General features: G+C 44.3%; 1 protein-coding gene across 3 annotated transcripts; it reads left to right on the top strand.

Annotated features, from left to right (window-relative positions):
* The first annotated feature begins 417 nt into the window (after positions 1-417).
* LOC145862549 (alpha-2-macroglobulin-like) lies at positions 418-12,656 on the top strand. Of its 3 annotated transcripts, none has more exons than XM_082966944.1 (37): positions 418-524; positions 1,366-1,453; positions 1,632-1,812; positions 2,164-2,320; positions 2,531-2,583; positions 2,936-2,956; positions 3,196-3,361; positions 3,458-3,542; positions 4,212-4,362; positions 4,454-4,574; positions 4,936-5,045; positions 5,141-5,314; positions 5,662-5,895; positions 6,222-6,288; positions 6,367-6,509; positions 6,614-6,763; positions 7,090-7,242; positions 7,359-7,446; positions 7,602-7,749; positions 8,001-8,226; positions 8,311-8,437; positions 8,506-8,627; positions 8,720-8,771; positions 8,842-8,925; positions 9,026-9,202; positions 9,546-9,621; positions 9,753-9,909; positions 9,985-10,059; positions 10,451-10,613; positions 10,769-10,959; positions 11,174-11,389; positions 11,493-11,617; positions 11,835-11,925; positions 12,005-12,073; positions 12,177-12,282; positions 12,395-12,448; positions 12,566-12,656. In XM_082966944.1, exons 2-36 carry the CDS (start codon positions 1,368-1,370, stop codon positions 12,433-12,435), a joined length of 4,386 nt encoding a protein of 1,461 aa, XP_082823070.1. In that variant the 5' UTR covers positions 418-524; positions 1,366-1,367; the 3' UTR covers positions 12,436-12,448; positions 12,566-12,656. The 3 variants fall into 3 exon arrangements, with proteins under 3 accessions (XP_082823070.1, XP_082823066.1, XP_082823061.1); XM_082966940.1 differs by having other exon boundaries at positions 6,364-6,509; positions 7,605-7,749; XM_082966935.1 differs by having other exon boundaries at positions 6,364-6,509.
* The last annotated feature ends 5,523 nt before the right edge of the window (positions 12,657-18,179 follow it).

The raw sequence follows: 18,179 nt of genomic DNA, 5'->3' as shown, positions 1-18,179 counted from the left end.
AGTTCAAGAAGAAGAAGAACATATTTACCAAGTAGACTATAATAAAAAGTAACACAATAAGAATAACAATAACGAGGCTATATACAGGGGGCACCGGTACCGAGCCCACAGGCTAGTTGAGGTCGTCAACATGTAGGTGGGGGCGAAGTGACTAAGCATAGGTAACAAACAAACAGCGAGTTGCAGCAGTGTACAAAAGCACGTGGAGTAATGATTTGGGAGTGTTCATATACATAGGCCTAAAAGGGTTTGGTCTTGATAAAAACCCCATATGTGCTTCAGCATTTGATGGATAGAATACATGTTGTAGACCTATGTTCCTGAATTACTGTACGCGCCATGCTGCCTTGTTGACAACATGATCGAGCATTTGAAATGGCCGTTCAGTCTAATCGAACTCCCTGAATATCCAGCAGGTGCGAGCGCTTAGTAATTAGAAAAAAGTCCGGAACTAAGGATATTTATAGGGACATGACCGACGGGGGATATTTACTTTCGACTGAGTCCACAAACAATCCGCTGTGGTGAGTATGCCTTGGTCACAGGTGCTATAGCAACTTGTGGCGCAATCTTATACCCCAAACAACAGGTCCGCGATCAATTAACAAAACAAGTTACTGCCTTGCATTTTTACTTACATCTGGTCTTTTACAGGCTATACCAAATGCAATGCGAAAGACATACTTTTGCAATCTGTGTTTGGCGCCCAGTTTCTAGACCGAGATACTGTAACTCGGTCTAGAAGTAAAACGCTAACCTACGTGCAATTGAGCCTTTTTACCGACCTGTGTCTGCAGCCTGGTGTCATTGACTATATGTAACATAATAAATGTAAATCCGCGAGACTGAAATCCATATGGGAATGTTACGTTTAGTATTTTTACAGAAGACGGCTACTTAAAGCAAAAAGAGTGGCGGGGTGGGTGTAATAAAACTGAAGTATAACATTTGGGGTAAAAAGCAACTTCATCTACTTAGGTAAAAGGGTTAAGGTTAGCAAACATGCTAATTAACTTTACTCCTAATGTTTAGCCTAGATAATGTTAGCTACCTAGCTCATGTTGGCCACAACAAATTGTAATTTGTAAAATGTCCATTTTGCATGGTTTTTAACACATCATACGAAATGGATGACGGGCATCCACAGATGTAAACCATATAAAATGTAATATATCATACTTGAGTGTTTTGGTTTTGCGTATGAAATGGTCTGAGACCATGTCAGTGGGTGGCTGCTTCTGATAATGAATGGAATGCAAGGTTTGCAGTGCCCAGGAAAGAATTTGAAATGGTATTGTTAGGTCTCTCTCTCCATGTAGGAATACTGGGTCATAACGGACTTGGTGGTTTATTTTTCTCCTTTAGTCATGGTTCTTCCTGGGCTTGAGGTTTGGAGATGGATACTCTTTGCCTGCATTCACTGGCTTTGTGTCTGTCAAGAGACTCCAAGACCGTAAGTAAATCTGCAGTCACAAGTTAGACTTGCTTGTCTCGGTTTAATGTTCTGTCAGCAGATTTAGAGCCATTTTTCATCTACCCTTTCTGCAGATCTTTATCCCCCCTGTATATTTCACCTGGCTTTGTGTTTAGAGGTGTACTGATTTTCCCGTTGCCGGGTGTGTTCTCTGTAGGGTTTACATGGTAGCCATTCCTGCAGTGATCCAGGCAGGCTCAGAGGCCAAGCTTTGTGCCAGCCTTCTGCAGCCCAACGAGACCCTGGTCATGACCATATCTCTGATGGCCGACGGGCAGAACAAAACACTTCTCCACGAGACTTCTGACCAAGAGTTTCACCGCTGCTTCCAGTTTCAGGTCAGCCCAGCACTGGTGGACATCTAGAGCCATTCCAATAAGAGTGTACTGTACTTCTCAGCTTTGATGCATCGCTTAGGTTGTTTGTGCAATGCCAGCTTGTGGCCTACCAGAACTTTTCTTCCGATTCAGGTTTTGATTGCATGCTAGTGTATATACTATGGAAACAATTTATATATGTAACTTAAAGTACGCTGAGTGCATAATGTGATCCCTGCAGGAGTTACACGCTCTACCTTGAAGTTGCTAGTGGCACGCTCTTACCAGCTGGGCCACACGGCACCACATTTTAATGTCCTATGTTATCGGTCCGTTAGTTCACCGGTGTTGCTCTGTCTCGGTCTCTGACAGGCCCCTCATGTGAAGAGCGACGAAGTGCACAACTTTAAGGTGGAGGTTCGAGGGGTAACATTTCTATCAACAGAGGAGAGAAGGGTCATGATCAAACCCTACGGCCCCATGACGTTCATCCAAACGGACAAACCAATCTACAACCCAGGACAAACGGGTAATGTTAGAGCCACTGGTCTGGTCCTGTCCACTCTGCGTGGCTTATGAGGATTGTAGAGGGAAACGGTAGACATCTGAAGAGCCTCGTTGTTCAGGAATGTGGTGCAGATGCAGTAAACCCACTGGGTTCACTCAGGATGGAAATCCTCAACCAGTATTTCTGGGAATCCTTGGAATTTTCTAATATTCTTATTGTGTTTGTCTACAGTGCATTTTAGAGTCGTCACCTTGGATACCAATTTTAGCCCTGTCAATCAGTTGGTGAGTTGGAAATATAATATTGAAAATAGTCTTTTAGGTCAGTCTCTACTATTTCAAAGCCAAATACAGAAGTGTGGCAATACTGTGATGGCCATAGCAATCTGGTATTATGTGACACTATGTACAGCAAGCAGCCAGCCAGGACATGGGGTTTCCATTCATGTTGGTCAGAATAGAATCATCTCTTCCTGAGATTGAATTGCCATTCCCAGTGCAAATGCTACATGTGATGTTTACGTTAAGCGACCAAGCCAATAGTTCCTGTGGTTGTAGACAGTTATGCTCCCCTGCTGTTTTGGAATTGGTGTTATTAATGAAACATGAACCCATCTCTTGTCTTTGCCCTTCACAGTACAACATTGTGGAACTTGAGGTAAGATCCTTGTTAGTCTAACTTTATGTTGACTGTCAGTGTAAATACTGCAACATTATGACTCCCCCAGCTAGCTAGCTAGGTCCTCATTTCCACCTACTGTAGAACGTAGCCAAAGACTTCCAGTCAGCTTTGTGTGATCTGGGCCCCCTTCAGTAAATGCATGTTGCAGATAGAAATGTCATGAATAGAGCTGACTCCTTGTCCTGCTGAAGGTTCCCCTTCCTATGAACCAACAGGATGTTAATCGCAACCGGATTGGACAGTGGGTCAACACTACATCCAGTGGCAACATTCTGCAGCTTTCTCACCCCCTGAACTCTGAAGCACCTGTAGGATCCTATACCATTGTAGTGTGGATTGGTGAAGAGAAAATCTACCACAACTTCAAAGTAGAAAAGTATGGTAGGTTGAGTTTCTCTTTCATGCTAGGTAATGTTGAATGGATGCATCACAATCCTGGAACGTTCTAGAGTTGACTGCTGTTCTTTTTCTCTGTAGTTTTGCCCAAGTTTGAGATCCAGATGAACCTCACTGACAAGATCAGCGTTGTTCAAGAAGAGTATGAAGTGAAAGTGTGTGCAGAGTGAGTAAACACTATTGGTGATTTGCAATGTATTGTAGTTAGTCCACTAAATGTCATTCTAGTCTCATTACGCTAATGCAGACCTGGGTTGAAATACTATTAGAAGTATTTAATTTACTTTCACATTTGAAAGTAAGGATTTGGATCTTTGAAAATACAAGTAAATCACATTTTATTGGTCACAACGCGGGTGCAGCAATATGTAACAATTTCACAAATATCTAAGGAATGATCAATGTCAGAGGTATAGAATACAGTATATACATATGAGATGGTGTGACTAGTATTCCAATGATTTCAAGTCTGTAGGCAGCAGCCTCTGCTAGTACTGTAGCTTCATGTGGAAATTGTTTAAAATCGAAATATGCATTAATGAGCCATGCTAATTGAAGACCTATAGTGCTGCTGAGATTTGTTAGTGGCATTTACATGAACAGCGGGTTCTTAGGTCATAAAGCGTCTGGGATTAGGATCAGGTCCCACCCTGACATGTGACCTTGTTCATTATGATCTATAGTTAAAACTGATCCCATTCTGAGGCTCTATGAAGACAGGTCCAGATTCATTGACCATGTTAAATACGTGACTTAAAGCCTTTAGGTGTTCTGTTTTTAATATGGTAACTGGATGTAGGAAATTGACACTTGTCTTGTTGTGAATTGAAATCAGATACACGTATGGGCAGCCTGTACCTGGTAAAGCAGGGGTGAAGTTGTGCCGACCCTTGGTGGACAATGCAGTGATACCAATAACAATTGATGAGAGAAATCCACAAGGAGTTCCTGATTACACACCTCCATGCCACAAAGAGTCAATAGAGGTTTGTATGCTTTCCTATAACTAGTAGTGCTGTATTTACCAACGGATTACATTTAAATCTGTTTTTGTGTGGTTCTGCTTGCTTTTCCTAGATGGACCATACTGGCTGTGCTTCTTATGCCTTCAACTTGGCAATTTTCACAAAGAATGCAGGAGAGAAATTGCTGGGAGACGTGTTTAGTTTCCGTGCAGAAGTTCAGGAGGAGGGGACAGGCAAGTCCTCTATCACAATCATTATGAGATGCATCATGTAATTTACTCAATACAAACCCTTCATTTCACTTCAGCTGATGGCAATGTAACTATTGCCTGTTTCATTAGATCAGGGTTTCCCTAACTGTCCTGGGGCCCCCCCTGGGTTCACGTTTTGGTTTTTGCCCGAGCGCTACACGGCTGACTCAAATAACCATCTGGTAATGTAGTTTTGATGCTTTGAATCAGCTGTTGTGCTAGGGCAAGAAACTACAAGGTGCACCCGGGGGAGGGGGGGGGGGTCCAGGACTGAGTTTGGGTTACTCTGCGTTGGCTCAAGGCTGTGAAATATAGCATCCTATTATTTGTCTTCATTTGACAGGTATTACACTGTCAGAGGAAAAAAATGTAGAGCTCTCCTATGTGATTGGAGAATTCACATTTGTTGACACACCCCAAATCTATGAGCATGGATCAATTATCGAAGGCAAGGTAAGTCCAAATGGTGTTCTTGTGGATGCTTTTTGTTTGTCCTGCTTCCTGAAGTACCAGTATGTGGTGTCACTTCATTCATACCTTTTCCTCAGATAAATGCTGTTCGCTTTAACAACACACCCATCTCTGACATGTTAGTCTACCTGTTTGAGGAGAAAGGCTGGTCCTCATATCTACGACTACAGAACCTAACCACGGACAGTCGTGGTATTGCCAGGTTCTCGGTCAACACAACCAGTATGCCCAAAGAGAATATTAACCTCGTAGTAAGTATGATTCCTTGTCGGTTTGAGAGACTTTATACTCCATGCCTGGAGACCGTAAGGGGTGCGTGTTTAGTTTGTTGCCCTACGCAGCTGACTTCAAATAATGAACTCTTCATCCAGATTTGAATCAGCTGTGCAGTGTTGTGGGGGGGGGGGGGGGGTAAACGCTGCCCTAAGGCCATGACCCTAACGTGCTGTGACCAAGATGGGCTAGGTGGAAGTAAGGTGGATCTGTTATTGTATTGTTTCCCGTCATCCTCTCAGATCCCCACTGTATATAGGACGGGGTCTAGGGGTTGATTTAGGATTGGGCCTTTAGTTAGACTCTTCCTTTTGTTCCTTTCCAGGTGAGTGACACCCCACAAGTGGAGTACCCAGGATACAGGGTCCCCTATTTCAACAGAGGGCAACACGTCCTCTCACTGATCCAGCCCGCTGCCCCAGACAGTAAACCGTCCAGCTCCCTGGCTATTCAGAAGATGGAGAAACCACTGGCATGTGGGCAGGCAGTGTCAATCACCATCCGCTATGCCATCGTAGGGGAGACTGTCCCAAAGGGCTCTGTGGATGTCCTCTACCTGGTGAGTAGAACCAGGAACAACCTGCAAACCCATGGTGCCTCTGAAATGGCACCATATTTCCTAGTTGCACTCCTTTTGACCAGGATCATTTCAGACGTTGCCCCAGCCACACTTTCAAAGGAAGGATGTTCCTATACTGCACCAATACTCCTAATCAACCACGGTAACCCAAGCTAGCTCATGTTACAAATTGGAATTCGTAGCCTATATGAAATGGATGATGGACATCCACAACATAACGTATCATACTAATTGGAGTCCTGGATTTGTTTACCAGGTTGCAGTGGCTCCTCTGAGTTGCTGAGAACTGTTCCCTTTCCCTCCAGGCCTTATCCAGAGGGGTCATAGTTCAGCATGGACACATCAATGTTACTGTGCAGCAGGACAGTCCTGGTGAGTGAGTTTCATTAAGTGATTCTGACCGTTCTGGAAGGTGCTTGATGACAGTGACCTGCTCTTGCGTTGCAGTAGCTGAGGGTGACGTCACCTTGAAGTTGGCAGTGGTTCCAGAGATGGCACCGGTGGTTCAGCTCCTGGTGTACAGTATGCTACCCAGTGAGACTGTCATTGCCCACAGCATGAACTTCCCCACTGAGAAATGCTTCAGGAACCAGGTGTGTGCAGGAGTCTGTCATTGTTGCCACTTTATGAAAGGTGTCCAGTATTTCCATGCAGACTGTATCATACCTGGAGTAATGGTATCTGATGTGTATGCCAGGTGTTGGTGGCGTTCTCGCCCTCCAACGCTGTCCCAGGGGAGGAGAACACCCTGCGTCTCTCGGCCCAGCCCGGTTCCCTCTGTGGCCTCAGTGCTGTGGACCAGAGTGTTGGCATCATGGAGCCAGGGAAGAGGCTGGATGCTGACAAGGTAACGGAGCTCCTGAAGTGAACAACAGTGGTACCACCATACCTACAGTTTTGGTGGTGCTGGGAATACAACCAGTGACTACAGCAGACATGGAGTGGATCTGTTCACTGGTTATTTGGGGAGCTTTTATCAAATGTAATGAGACTCGTTCTCTGGCTTGACGCCCACTTTCTATTGACTCTGGGTAACTGGAAAGCACCTCCTTATTGACGTTTAGCAATGGAAAACCAAAATTGAGTGTCCTTTTATTCAAGGGCAAGTAGTCCTCCCACTTTCAGTCCCCAATGAACAAGAGAATTTCAAGCCTCCCTCTTGTCCCATTCCAGATATTTGATTTGTTACCAGTCAAGGAGACGACCTATATTCCCTACGAGCTTGAAGATCCAGTAGCATGTTTACGTGTTAGACCAAGGAGATTCATAATGCCATACCCATATGGACCGTCTGAGGAGACAAATGATCCTTATGCAGTTTTTCAGGTAAATATTTCTGCCCTGTTTTCTCAACTGTTACAATGTGTTCATCTTCCACTGTTAAACTTAATAGAATGACAAACGGACATTTATTAATAATTAGTTGTTTCTGACATTTCTAGACACTGGGACTGAAGCTAGCGACTAACCTGGATATAAGAGTACCTTCCTGCCTCAGTTACCAGGGGAACCAGTACCGTCGCTCCTATGGTGAGATGTCCTTATTCTCATCATTGCCACAAGTCTTTAATGAACCTTGGGAAATGGATTACCTTTTGCTAGAATAACAAAGCCTGGTTAAACTGGTCTGAGCACAGCATTCAGTCCATTTTTAACTTGACAATAATGGGCATGTTTTGTGTTAGTAGTAGCTTACAGCCAAATGGCTAGGCCTGGATCAGCGGGTCCTAGACGTGAAATGGCTGTGGCACTTGCCGCTCCACCTCCGCCACCCATACAGACGGTCCGTACATTCTTCCCTGAGACGTGGATTTGGGATCTTGTGGAAGTTGGGTAAGTGCTCTGCGCAGTGAGGCTGACCTCTGGTGAAAGCCCTCTTAGCTCTTGCCTCATATCAAAACAGTGGTGTAGATTAGGAACAACTGTAGGCCAGCTTTCTCTTAGGAAAGACCCTTTGACCTCAATGGGTGTCCCTGGTTAGATAAAGCTTAAATGCATTTGGAACAACAAATGGTGTTGAAATTAGTCCTACTCCATTGTACACTTGGTGGCTTTCTGTTTGAACTCTGACCTCTGTATTCCAGGGAGTCTGGATCAGCAGATGTCCCCCTGACAGTCCCAGACACCATCACCACCTGGGAGACTGAGGTCTTCTGCCTGGCCCCCAGTGGCTTCGGTCTGGCTCCTCTGGTGGAGCTCACGGTCTTCCAGCCCTTCTTCCTGGAGCTCACCCTGCCCTACTCAGTCATCCGGGGAGAGCGCTTTGAGCTGAAGGCCACCGTGTTTAATTACCTCTCCAAGTGCATCATGGTACGACAGTGCACCAGGATGGTTTCTTGAGTTGTATTGTTTTTGTCGTACCATGTTATCTTACGACGTGTTCCTCTTTGGCAGGTTTCTGTGACTCCAGCTCTTTCCTCCGACTACACTCTCACACCTGTGCGTGATGTCCAGGACTCCTCGTGCTTGTGTGCCAATGGACGAAAGACCTTCAGTTGGACAATGGCCCCCTCTGTCCTGGGTTAGTCTTCATTCAACTGTTGAAACGGCAGAATGGATGTCAACCTGAGTTGTGTAACCTGTGTGTAGGGGTTTTGAACGTGTCCGTTAGTGCAGCGGCTGTCCAGTCCCACGCTGCGTGTGGCAACGGGGTTGTGAACGTACCGGAGAGAGGACGCGTTGACACAGTCACACGGGGCCTGCTGGTGAAGGTATGTAGTCTACTGCTGTTAGGTTGCACAGATAGTGTCTGGTGTAACTGCCTCTGAAAAGAATCCCTCTCCTCTCCTCTCCTGTCCTCCAGGCTGAGGGAACAGAGAAGAGCCACACCTACAACTGGTTGCTGTGTCCTACTGGTCAGTAATGAATCAGCGTTCACGGTGGTTGATGTGATCATCTTCATTCAGTGCATCTTTGTGTCCACAGGAGAAGCTCTGACAGAGGAGGTGGAAGTACAACTCCCCCAGAATGTGGTGGATGGCTCTGCTAGGATTTCCCTCTCTGTTCTGGGTAAAATAAACCATTGTGTAGTGGTGGGAAGACAACCCTTCTCCAGTGCTGCTGTTTGCTAAAGAGGACAGTGTAACAGAAGTCCCTTGTTTCTCTGTAGGGGACATCCTGGGTCGGGCCCTCAACAACCTGGATGGACTGTTGCAGATGCCGTATGGGTGTGGGGAGCAGAATATGGCCCTGCTCTCCCCCAATATCTACATCCTGGAGTACCTGCGGAATACAAATCAGCTCACGCCAGCCATCCTAGACAAGGCCACCAAGTTCCTCACTAGTGGTAGGAGAGTCCCTTAAAATCTGTCTTGATTAGACACCAAATCCACAAACCGGGCTGGATTTGTCCAACTAGAGGATTTAGGTTTCTATTTTAAAGTGTACCCTGCTGTCATGGTAACGATGGAGCTACATAACAGATGGATTCCTACTGAAGTCATTTGATGGTAGAATATTGACACTGTCTCATAGTGCAGGACTCTCCAACCCTGGTCTAGCTCCCCTTCTAATAATTAGCTGGCTGAATGGGGTTAATTACAGCTTGGTTGGAGGGTAGCTCTCCATGAACAGGGTTAGGGAGCAGAACAACCACTTGGTCACTGTTCATGCTAAAAACCCACCGGCAGGTTACCAAAGGCAGCTGAACTACAAGAATGCTGATGGTGCGTACAGCACGTTTGGACAAGGCTTGGGGAACACCTGGTGAGTACTTGGCTTGTTTTTCACCTACTGGTAGTTTCAATGACGGATAGGACAGTTGACATGTGATGTCATGACTTGGAGCTTGACGATATTATGTCAGGGCTTTTAAATGAATCCGCTTCTTTCTTCAGGCTGACTGCTTTTGTCTTGAGATCCTTTGGCAAAGCCCAGTCTTTCATCTATGTTGACCCGGCGACAATGGAGCAGTCCAAGACTTGGTTGGAACGTCAACAAGGCAAACATGGCTGTTTCAGAACTTTAGGGAAGCTCTTGAACAACAGAATGAAGGTATTTATATTGCTAACAAACTGAAGGATGTTAAATGTGGCTAGATGCAGTTAGTATTTTAACATTGTTTTCTAGGGTGGAGTGACGGATGAAGTCACACTGACGGCTTACATCACTGCTTCAATGCTGGAGCTCAACATGTCCGTGTCGGTAAGTAGCTTCACTCCACGTAACCGTTTCTCGCAAGTAATTTAGCCTCCTGTATGAAATCAACTGTCATGTAAAGATTCTACAATGACGTAGCCTATGAAATAACAAAGAATGGGCGTTACATAAGCAGATCTGAATCTGTTACTACTGATATGTGCTCCAGCTTGAATCTCTCTAGCCTGGTCCCAGATCTGTTTGTATTGTCTGCTTTCACCTTTATTTTAAGAATCCCATTGAGACCAAGGCACCCTGCATATACACAATTTATAATATTTACAAGGAAAAAATGATCCCTTTCCTCAGCAAAAAGCTGTCACTAATCAACAATTTGAACGGAACCCAGTCCAGGCTGGCTTGTGTCTTAATGTGCTGCTGTTATTCTGTGCTCCAGGATCCTGTTGTGGACCACAGCTTGTCTTGCCTGAAGAACTCCACCAGTGATATGTCCAACACCTACGCTACTGCTCTGCTGGCCTACACCTTCACCCTGGCAGGTGACATGGAGACACGGGCCCGGCTTCTGCAGCACCTCGACACGATCTCATTTCAAGAGGGTGAGCTATATCTGTTAGTGCTGTCTTCCTAAAAGTGCAAACCTTTGTCCAATCAAACAGCCAAAGTTGATTTGGGGAGGTCAGAACTTTGTTTGGTCTAGTCTGTATTAGGATGACTAAGCTAGTCCTTATCCTGACGTGTGTGTGCTCCTCAGGGGGTCTCCTGCACTGGTCCCAGTCCTCCTCGGAGACCTCACCCTCCCTGGAGGTGGAGATCAGCTCCTACGTTCTGCTGGCGTCCCTCAGTGCCTCTTCTCGGTCTACCTCTGACCTGGGCTACGCCTCCCGCATCGTCAGGTGGCTGGTGAGGCAGCAGAACGCCTACGGAGGCTTCTCCTCCACACAGGTATACTTCCCAAACACCAGTGGTCTGAAATGGCACCCTGTGCACTAGTACAGGCAGAACTCTGTGTTCTTCATGTCTAACCTGGTGAGGCTCACTTCCACTGGTACAGGGAATTGGGATATAGTCACTTTAGCAACTGTTCAATTTGGAAAAATCAACCCTTTAAAAACAGTGTTTGTCATTGAAGGTATTGTCCTGTGGTCTGTATGTCTAGGACACCGTGGTGGCCCTCCAGGCCCTGGCTCTCTACTCCACCAGGGTGTTCAGTAGAGGAGGAGCCAGCACAGTGACGCTACGGTCTCCCAGTGGGGAACGGTGCCTCTTCCATGTGAACCAAAACAACAAGCTTCTGTACCAGGAGAGGGCGCTGCAGGACACAGAAGGGAAGTACAGCGTTGAAGTGAAGGGCAGTGCTTGTGCCTCAGTGCAGGTCAGTGAATACACATCTCTGCTCCCAGTCCTGTGGCGCAAGATGCGCTTTAATATACATTACAGGGAAGATGGTTTCCCTGACTTCCTCTTCTCTATCCCAGGTGGTGCTCCACTACAACGTCCCTACTCCTACCAGAAGCACAACGCTCAGTATCCAGGTGACTCCAGAGGTGGACTGCAACATCAAGTCTTTGAGACCCAGAGTCACGCTGAAGCTCCAGTCTCGGTAAGAATGAAGGACCCATTTGTATTAATTCTTTAAAATGTGTAATCTTGGAGCATGACTTGCAGAATGGGTTTGACCCAAATGAATCAGTGTCATTATACCTGTGTATAGGTTATTGACCTTCAGTCAGAATGCTTATTTGGCAGCCTGGTCTTTATGGCTAAAATAATCCAAGCATTTGATTATTAAAAGCGGTTGTCAATCATGTCTTTCTCAGATATCATGGAAAGGAGCTCACCACCAATATGATTCTAGTGGATTTGAAAATGCTCTCTGGGTTTTCCCCAGATCCAGACTCTTTGGGGAGGGTGAGTTGTTGTGGTGTGACCTTTATCTATGGTGGTCTTTTTTTGTTGTCCATGCAATATCAATGACTTGTCTTCACAGCTGAGGGGTTCAAGTCAAGTGGATCGTGTTGATATCAAAGATGACCATGTGTTAATGTACCTGACGGAGGTGAGGTGGAAACCATTCACATGGCACTCCATATAATGGGCTTCATTTAAAAAGAATAGATTTTGCTGTATAATGAGCAATATGTTTGTTTTTCTCCCAACAGCTGACATCGCTATTGCCTTTCCACATCACCCTGGACATCATACAGGAGCTCCCAGTACAGAATCTAAAGCCAGCGGTGGTCAAAATCTATGACTACTACCAGCCAAGTAAGTTGCTCTACTAACCCTCCCAAAATGTCATTTTTTTTTCTCCCTCTTCTGAGGAACATTTGGGCAACTTGTTTTCATTTACTCAGACTAACCTGTCTTACGGTTACAGGTGACCAGGCTGAGACAGAATACGTCTTCCCTTGCAAGTAGGGGTTCCAAGCTGGTGAGCTATTTTAAATCTGGAATTATTATTGACTCATACTATACATGTAGTATAAATGATTTAGGGAGCCAGTCTTCCTTTAATCGAAATGTTGGTAATGGATTTGCTCCTCGACAGATGGAAGAAGATGACATTGATGTCACACCTGCAACCCTTGAGACGTCTTTCAAGTGCTGAACTGGAAATAAAGTTTTTCATTAGAACCCTTTTCTGGAGCATTTTGTCACACTGATGAGCCTGGGGTACATTAAGCAATGTAATTGGGGGTACAGTTAACAGAGCAGCTCTCTGGAGGTCTAGTTTCCATCTGTGCTGTTAATCAGTGTAACTGTTTTACACAGCTTTGGGTTTTTGTTCCTCAGTCTGTCATGGACCCCTGTAGTTCTCATCAGGGAATGGGCTCAGGACACATTACCACTAAATGATATTAACATCTTCCAAGGGATTGAGTCCTGGCTATGATCTCCTGATGAATGGTGTGGCCAAGGCATGGCAAGATGTGGTGGTAAACACCTCCCAAATCAATGAGATTAACAGAACTGATGACCCAACAGCTACTATAGAGCCCTACTGACAACACGACTCACTAAATTATTTGAATAAAATGTATGCAAACATACTGGGATTAAGAGTGTGCTGTGACGCTCATGACCTGACAATGTGTTACGTGAATTAAGTTAACAATGTTCTTAACCTCCCTGGGCAAGGTGGGACATTTGCGTCCCACCTAGTCACTGACCTGCACTGAGGCACAAGCACTGCCCTTCAGTGGAATCGCGTGGCGTGAAATACAAATACCTCAAATGCTATAACTTCAATTTCTCAAACATATGACTGTTTTACACCATTTGAAAGACAAGACTCTCGTTAATCAAACCACATTGTCCGATTTCAAAAAGGCTTTACAGCGAAAGCAAAACATTAGATTATGTCAGGGTACTCTCCTGCCAAAAATAATCACACAGCCATTTTCAAAGCAAGCATATATGTCACAAAAACCACAGCTAAATGCAGCACTAACCTTTGAGCTTCATCACATGACACTCCTAGGACATTATGTTATACAATACATGCATGTTTTGTTCAATCAAGTTCATATATCAAAAACCAGCATTTTACATTAGCATGTGATGTTCAGAACTAGCAAACTTCCGGTGAATTTACTAAATTACTCAAGATAAACATAATTATTTTAAGAATTATAGATACAGAACTCCTCCTTTATGCAATCGCGGTGTCCGATTTTTAAAATAGCTTTTCGGTGAAAGCACATTTTGCAATATTCTGAGTAGATAGCCCGGCTAGCTATTTTGACACGCACCAAACTCAGATTTACTATAAGAAAAATTGGATTACCTTTGCTGTTCTTCGTCAGAATGCACTCCCAGGACTTCTACTTCAACACCCAATGTTGTTTTGGTTCCAAATAATCCATAGTTATATCCAAATGGCTGCGTTTTTGTTCTTGCGTTCAAGACCCTATCCGACAAAATATTCCATTACCGTACTTCGAAGCATGTCAAACGCTGTTTAAAATCAATTTTTATGTGATTTTTCTGGTAAAATAGCGATAATATTCCAACCGGGAGACGTTGTATCCGTTCAAACACTGAAATAAGAAAATGGAGTCTTCACATGCACGCGCGCGCCAGTGTCATTGTTCTCAGAAGGAGCACTCTCCCAAACCCCTACTGTTTTTCGCTCAGAGACTGCAGAGTTATCATTCCACGTTCTGGCGCCCTCTGAGAGCCAATGGGAGCCTTAAATGTCACGTTACAGCAGAGATCCTGTATTTTTGAAAAAGAGGCTACAGAAGGCCAAGAAATGGTCAGACAGGGCTCTTCTCAGGTTTTGGCCTGCCATATGAGTTCTGTTATACTCAGACACCATTCAAACAGTTTTAGAAACTTTAGGGTGTCTACTAATTATATGCATATTCTAGTTTCTGGGCAGGAGTAATAACCAGATTAAATCGGGTACGTTTTTTTATCTGGCCGTGAAAATACTGCCCCCATATCCTAAACAGGTTAATTGACCATTTGAGTTATCTTGTTCGCATAGGACGGTAATTCTCTCACAAAACCTATTTTATAGCCTCTCCTGGTTAATTTACCACTTGTTAATTAACCATTTAAGTTATCCTATTTGCACAAAATCACCGTCCTATTTTTTTATATCCCTTAATAACCTCTCGGCCACTTCACAAAGTAAAACACTGACCTCAATTATTAAGCTAGTTTTATTTATGGTAGTGCACATGTACCTCAGGTCTTCGCGGACCTGCTCCCTTATCGATTTTGTTAATACACAAAGTAAAAACACCTTAGTGAATCTGTGTAGAATAACTAAGCTCCTATTATTGATAAATTCCAAGTATTTAGAACATCAAATCCAAGATATCTTAAATCATTCCCCCAAATTCGTAAATAAAGATTTACTGACCTTCGTCTTGTAGGCTGGGAAAAGCAATGTTGGTTGGATTCCGTCACCGTCTCTGCCGACCTTAGGTATATGCCGGCCTGTTATGGAACCCCAATGTCAGGGGACAGGTCTTTAATTTACGGGTCAAAGACCCGCCCGTGCACGGTTTTCGGCGTGTCACCTTTGGACGACAGGGATTGGACGACAGGGACAGGCCCCTTTTCCTGTTACTTTCACAAGGTCGTCTTATCAACTATGCCCTGCTCATTTTGAAATAGTAACAGTGTCCTAGTCTTAAAAAGTCTACCTACTCACACACAGTATTGGATTATAGTCTTTAACACATCATTATAGAATTATTCATTCGAATACATTTCACAAAGTTATATGGTTTCAGAGTGGAATACTTTAGTCAAAACCTTAAACAGATCAATTATCTTATCACAATGGGAAAGAAAATACATTCTGGGTTGACTAATGTACAGTCGTGGCCAAAAGTTGAGAATGACAAATATACATTTTCAGTTTGTATGATGGCAATTTTCATATACTCCAGAATGTTATGAAGAGTGATCAGATGAATTGTGAAGTCCCTCTTTGCCATGCAAATGAACTGAATCCCCCCAAAAACATTTTCCACTGCATTTCAGCCCTGCCACAAAAGGACCAGCTTACATGTCAGTGATTTTCTGTCCTTAACACAGGTGTGAGTGATGAGGAGATCACTCTGTCATGCTGATTGAGTTCAAATAAGACTGGAAGCTTCAAAAGGAAGGTGGTGCTTGGAATCATTGTTCTTCCTCTGTCAACTATGGTTTCCTGCAAGGAAACACGTGCCGTCACCATTGCTTTGCACAAAAAGGGCTTCGCGGGCAAGGATATTGCTGCCAGTAAGATTGCACCTAAATCAACCGTTTTATCGGATCATCAAGAACTTCAAGGAGAGCGATTCAATTGTTGTGAAGAAGGCTTCAGGGCGCCCAAGAAAGTCCAGCAAGCGCCAGGACCATCTCCTGAAGTTGATTCAGCTGCGGGATCGGGGCACCACCAGTACAGAGCTTGCTCAGGAATGGCAGGTGTGAGTGCATCTGCACGCACAGTGAGGCGAAGACTTTTGGATAGCCTGGTGTCAAGAAGGGCAGCAAAGAAGCCACTTCTCTCCAGGAAAATCATCAGGGACAGACTGATATTGTGCAACAGTACAGGGATTGGACTGCTGAGGACTGGGGTAAAGTCATTTTCTCTGATGAATCCCCTTTCCGATTGTTTGGGGCATCTGGGGAAAAAAGCTTGTCCGGACAAGACAAGGTGAGCGCTACCGTCAGTCCTGTGTCATGCCAACAGTAAAGCATCCAGAGACCATTCATGTGTGGGGTTGCTTCTCAGCCAAGGTAGTGGGCTCACTCACAATTTTGCCTAAGAACACAGCCATGAATAAAGAATGGTACCAAAACATCCTCCGAGAGCAACTTCTCCCAACCATCCAGGAACAGTTTGGTGACGAACAATGCCTTTTCCAGCATGATGGAGCACCTTGCCATAAGGCAAAAGTGATAACTAAGTGGCTCGGAACACAACATCGATATTTTGGGTCCATGGCCAGGAAACTCCCCTGACCTTAATCCCATTGAACTTGTGGACAAACACAAACCCACAAATTCTGACAAACTCCAAGCATTGATTATGCAAGAATGGGCTGCCATCAGTCATGTGGCCCAGAAGTTAATTGACAGCATGCCAAGGCGGATTGCGCAGATCTTGAAAAAGAAGGGTCAACGCTGCAAATATTGACTCTTTGCATCAACTTCATGTAATTATCAATAAAAGCCTTTGACACTTATGAAATGCTTGTAATTATGCTTCAGTATTCCATACTAACATCTGACAAAAATATCTAAAGACACTGAAGCGGCAAACTTTGTGAAAAGGAATGTGTCATTAAAACTTTTGGCCACGACTGTACATGCTGAGCTGGCAAACTAAGCAATCACTGTACTTTCGACAGCAGTACAATACCAGATGTTTCGGTTCAGAGAAGATTGAACAAGCCCTCTTGATTGGACAGTACTCAGGAATTCTTAAACAATAGTGAACAAAAATATATCACCATGTGAAGTGTTCCCATGTTTCATGAGCTGAAATAAAAGTTCCAGAAATGTTCCAGAAGCACAAAAAAGCTCTGAAATTGCGCACAAATTTGTTTACATCCCTGCTGGTGAGCATTTTGACTTTGCCAAGATAATCCATCCACTTGACAGGTGGGACATTTTCAAGAACCTGATGACACATGTACGCCTTGTGCTGGGGACAATGAGGCCACTCTAAAATGTGCAGTTTTGTCGCAATCCCACAGCTGTCAAGTTGAAGGCGCGTGCAATTGGCATGCTGACTGCAGAAATGTCTGCCAGAGCTGTTGCCAGATAATTGAATCATTTCTCTACCATTACCCGCATCCAACGTCATTTTTAAAATAATTTGCCGGTACTTCCAACCGGCCTCACGACCACGTGTAACCCTGCCAGCCCAGGAACTCCACATCCGGCTTCTTCACCTGCGGGATCGTCTGCGGACAGCTGATGAAACGGGAGTATTTCTGTCTGTAGTAAAGCCTTTTCGTGGGGGGAAACCTCATTCTGATGGTCTGACTCAGTGGGTGGGCCCCTGCCCAGTCACATGACTGCCCAGTCACATGAAATCCATAGATCAGGGCCTAATTTATTTCAATTGACTACTTTCCTTATATGAACTGTAACTCTGTAAAATCATTGAAGATGTTGCGTTAATATTTTATCAGCATATTAAAGATGGCGAAATATCAACCCAATTCAGTGGTCACTTAAGGGTGTAATGATATCAAGTGCATTCTATCCGTGAACTCAAACTCCGATTAGGATTCTGACAGTCAGTTTCCAGGGGGAACGCAATCACATGTGGCACTGAGTGTCTTATACTCACATTGTTAATTCCAAATGGACCTCTGACCCCTACACGTCTTAGACACTCTGGTATATCTGCGAGGATTATGTCAGTGGTATTGTCAGGTCGCTATTTGTTTTGGGAACAAAACATGAAAGTGACGATTATTGTATGGGACAATATACAAACGTGTTTGAGATCATTTGAAAAATACAATTTTATTGAGTACTTTTATTTATTGGTTTTCAGTTTGATAAATATGAAAATATAATGAATTGGTCATTAGTTGATCTGAATGTAACGATTTGAAGGTTTTTTTGGGGTGGGGTTGTGAAATTCTAGCAAAATAAATGGGGTCCACAGAAATTCGGTCTGAAAATGGTCTCCCCGCTAA

Source organism: Salmo salar, chromosome 02 (genome assembly GCF_965601325.2).
Source record: "Salmo salar chromosome 02, fSalSal1, whole genome shotgun sequence".
Lineage (NCBI taxonomy): Eukaryota > Metazoa > Chordata > Actinopteri > Salmoniformes > Salmonidae > Salmo > Salmo salar.
Note: the sequence above shows the minus strand (reverse complement) of the source record. Positions and strands in the feature narration are given on the sequence as shown.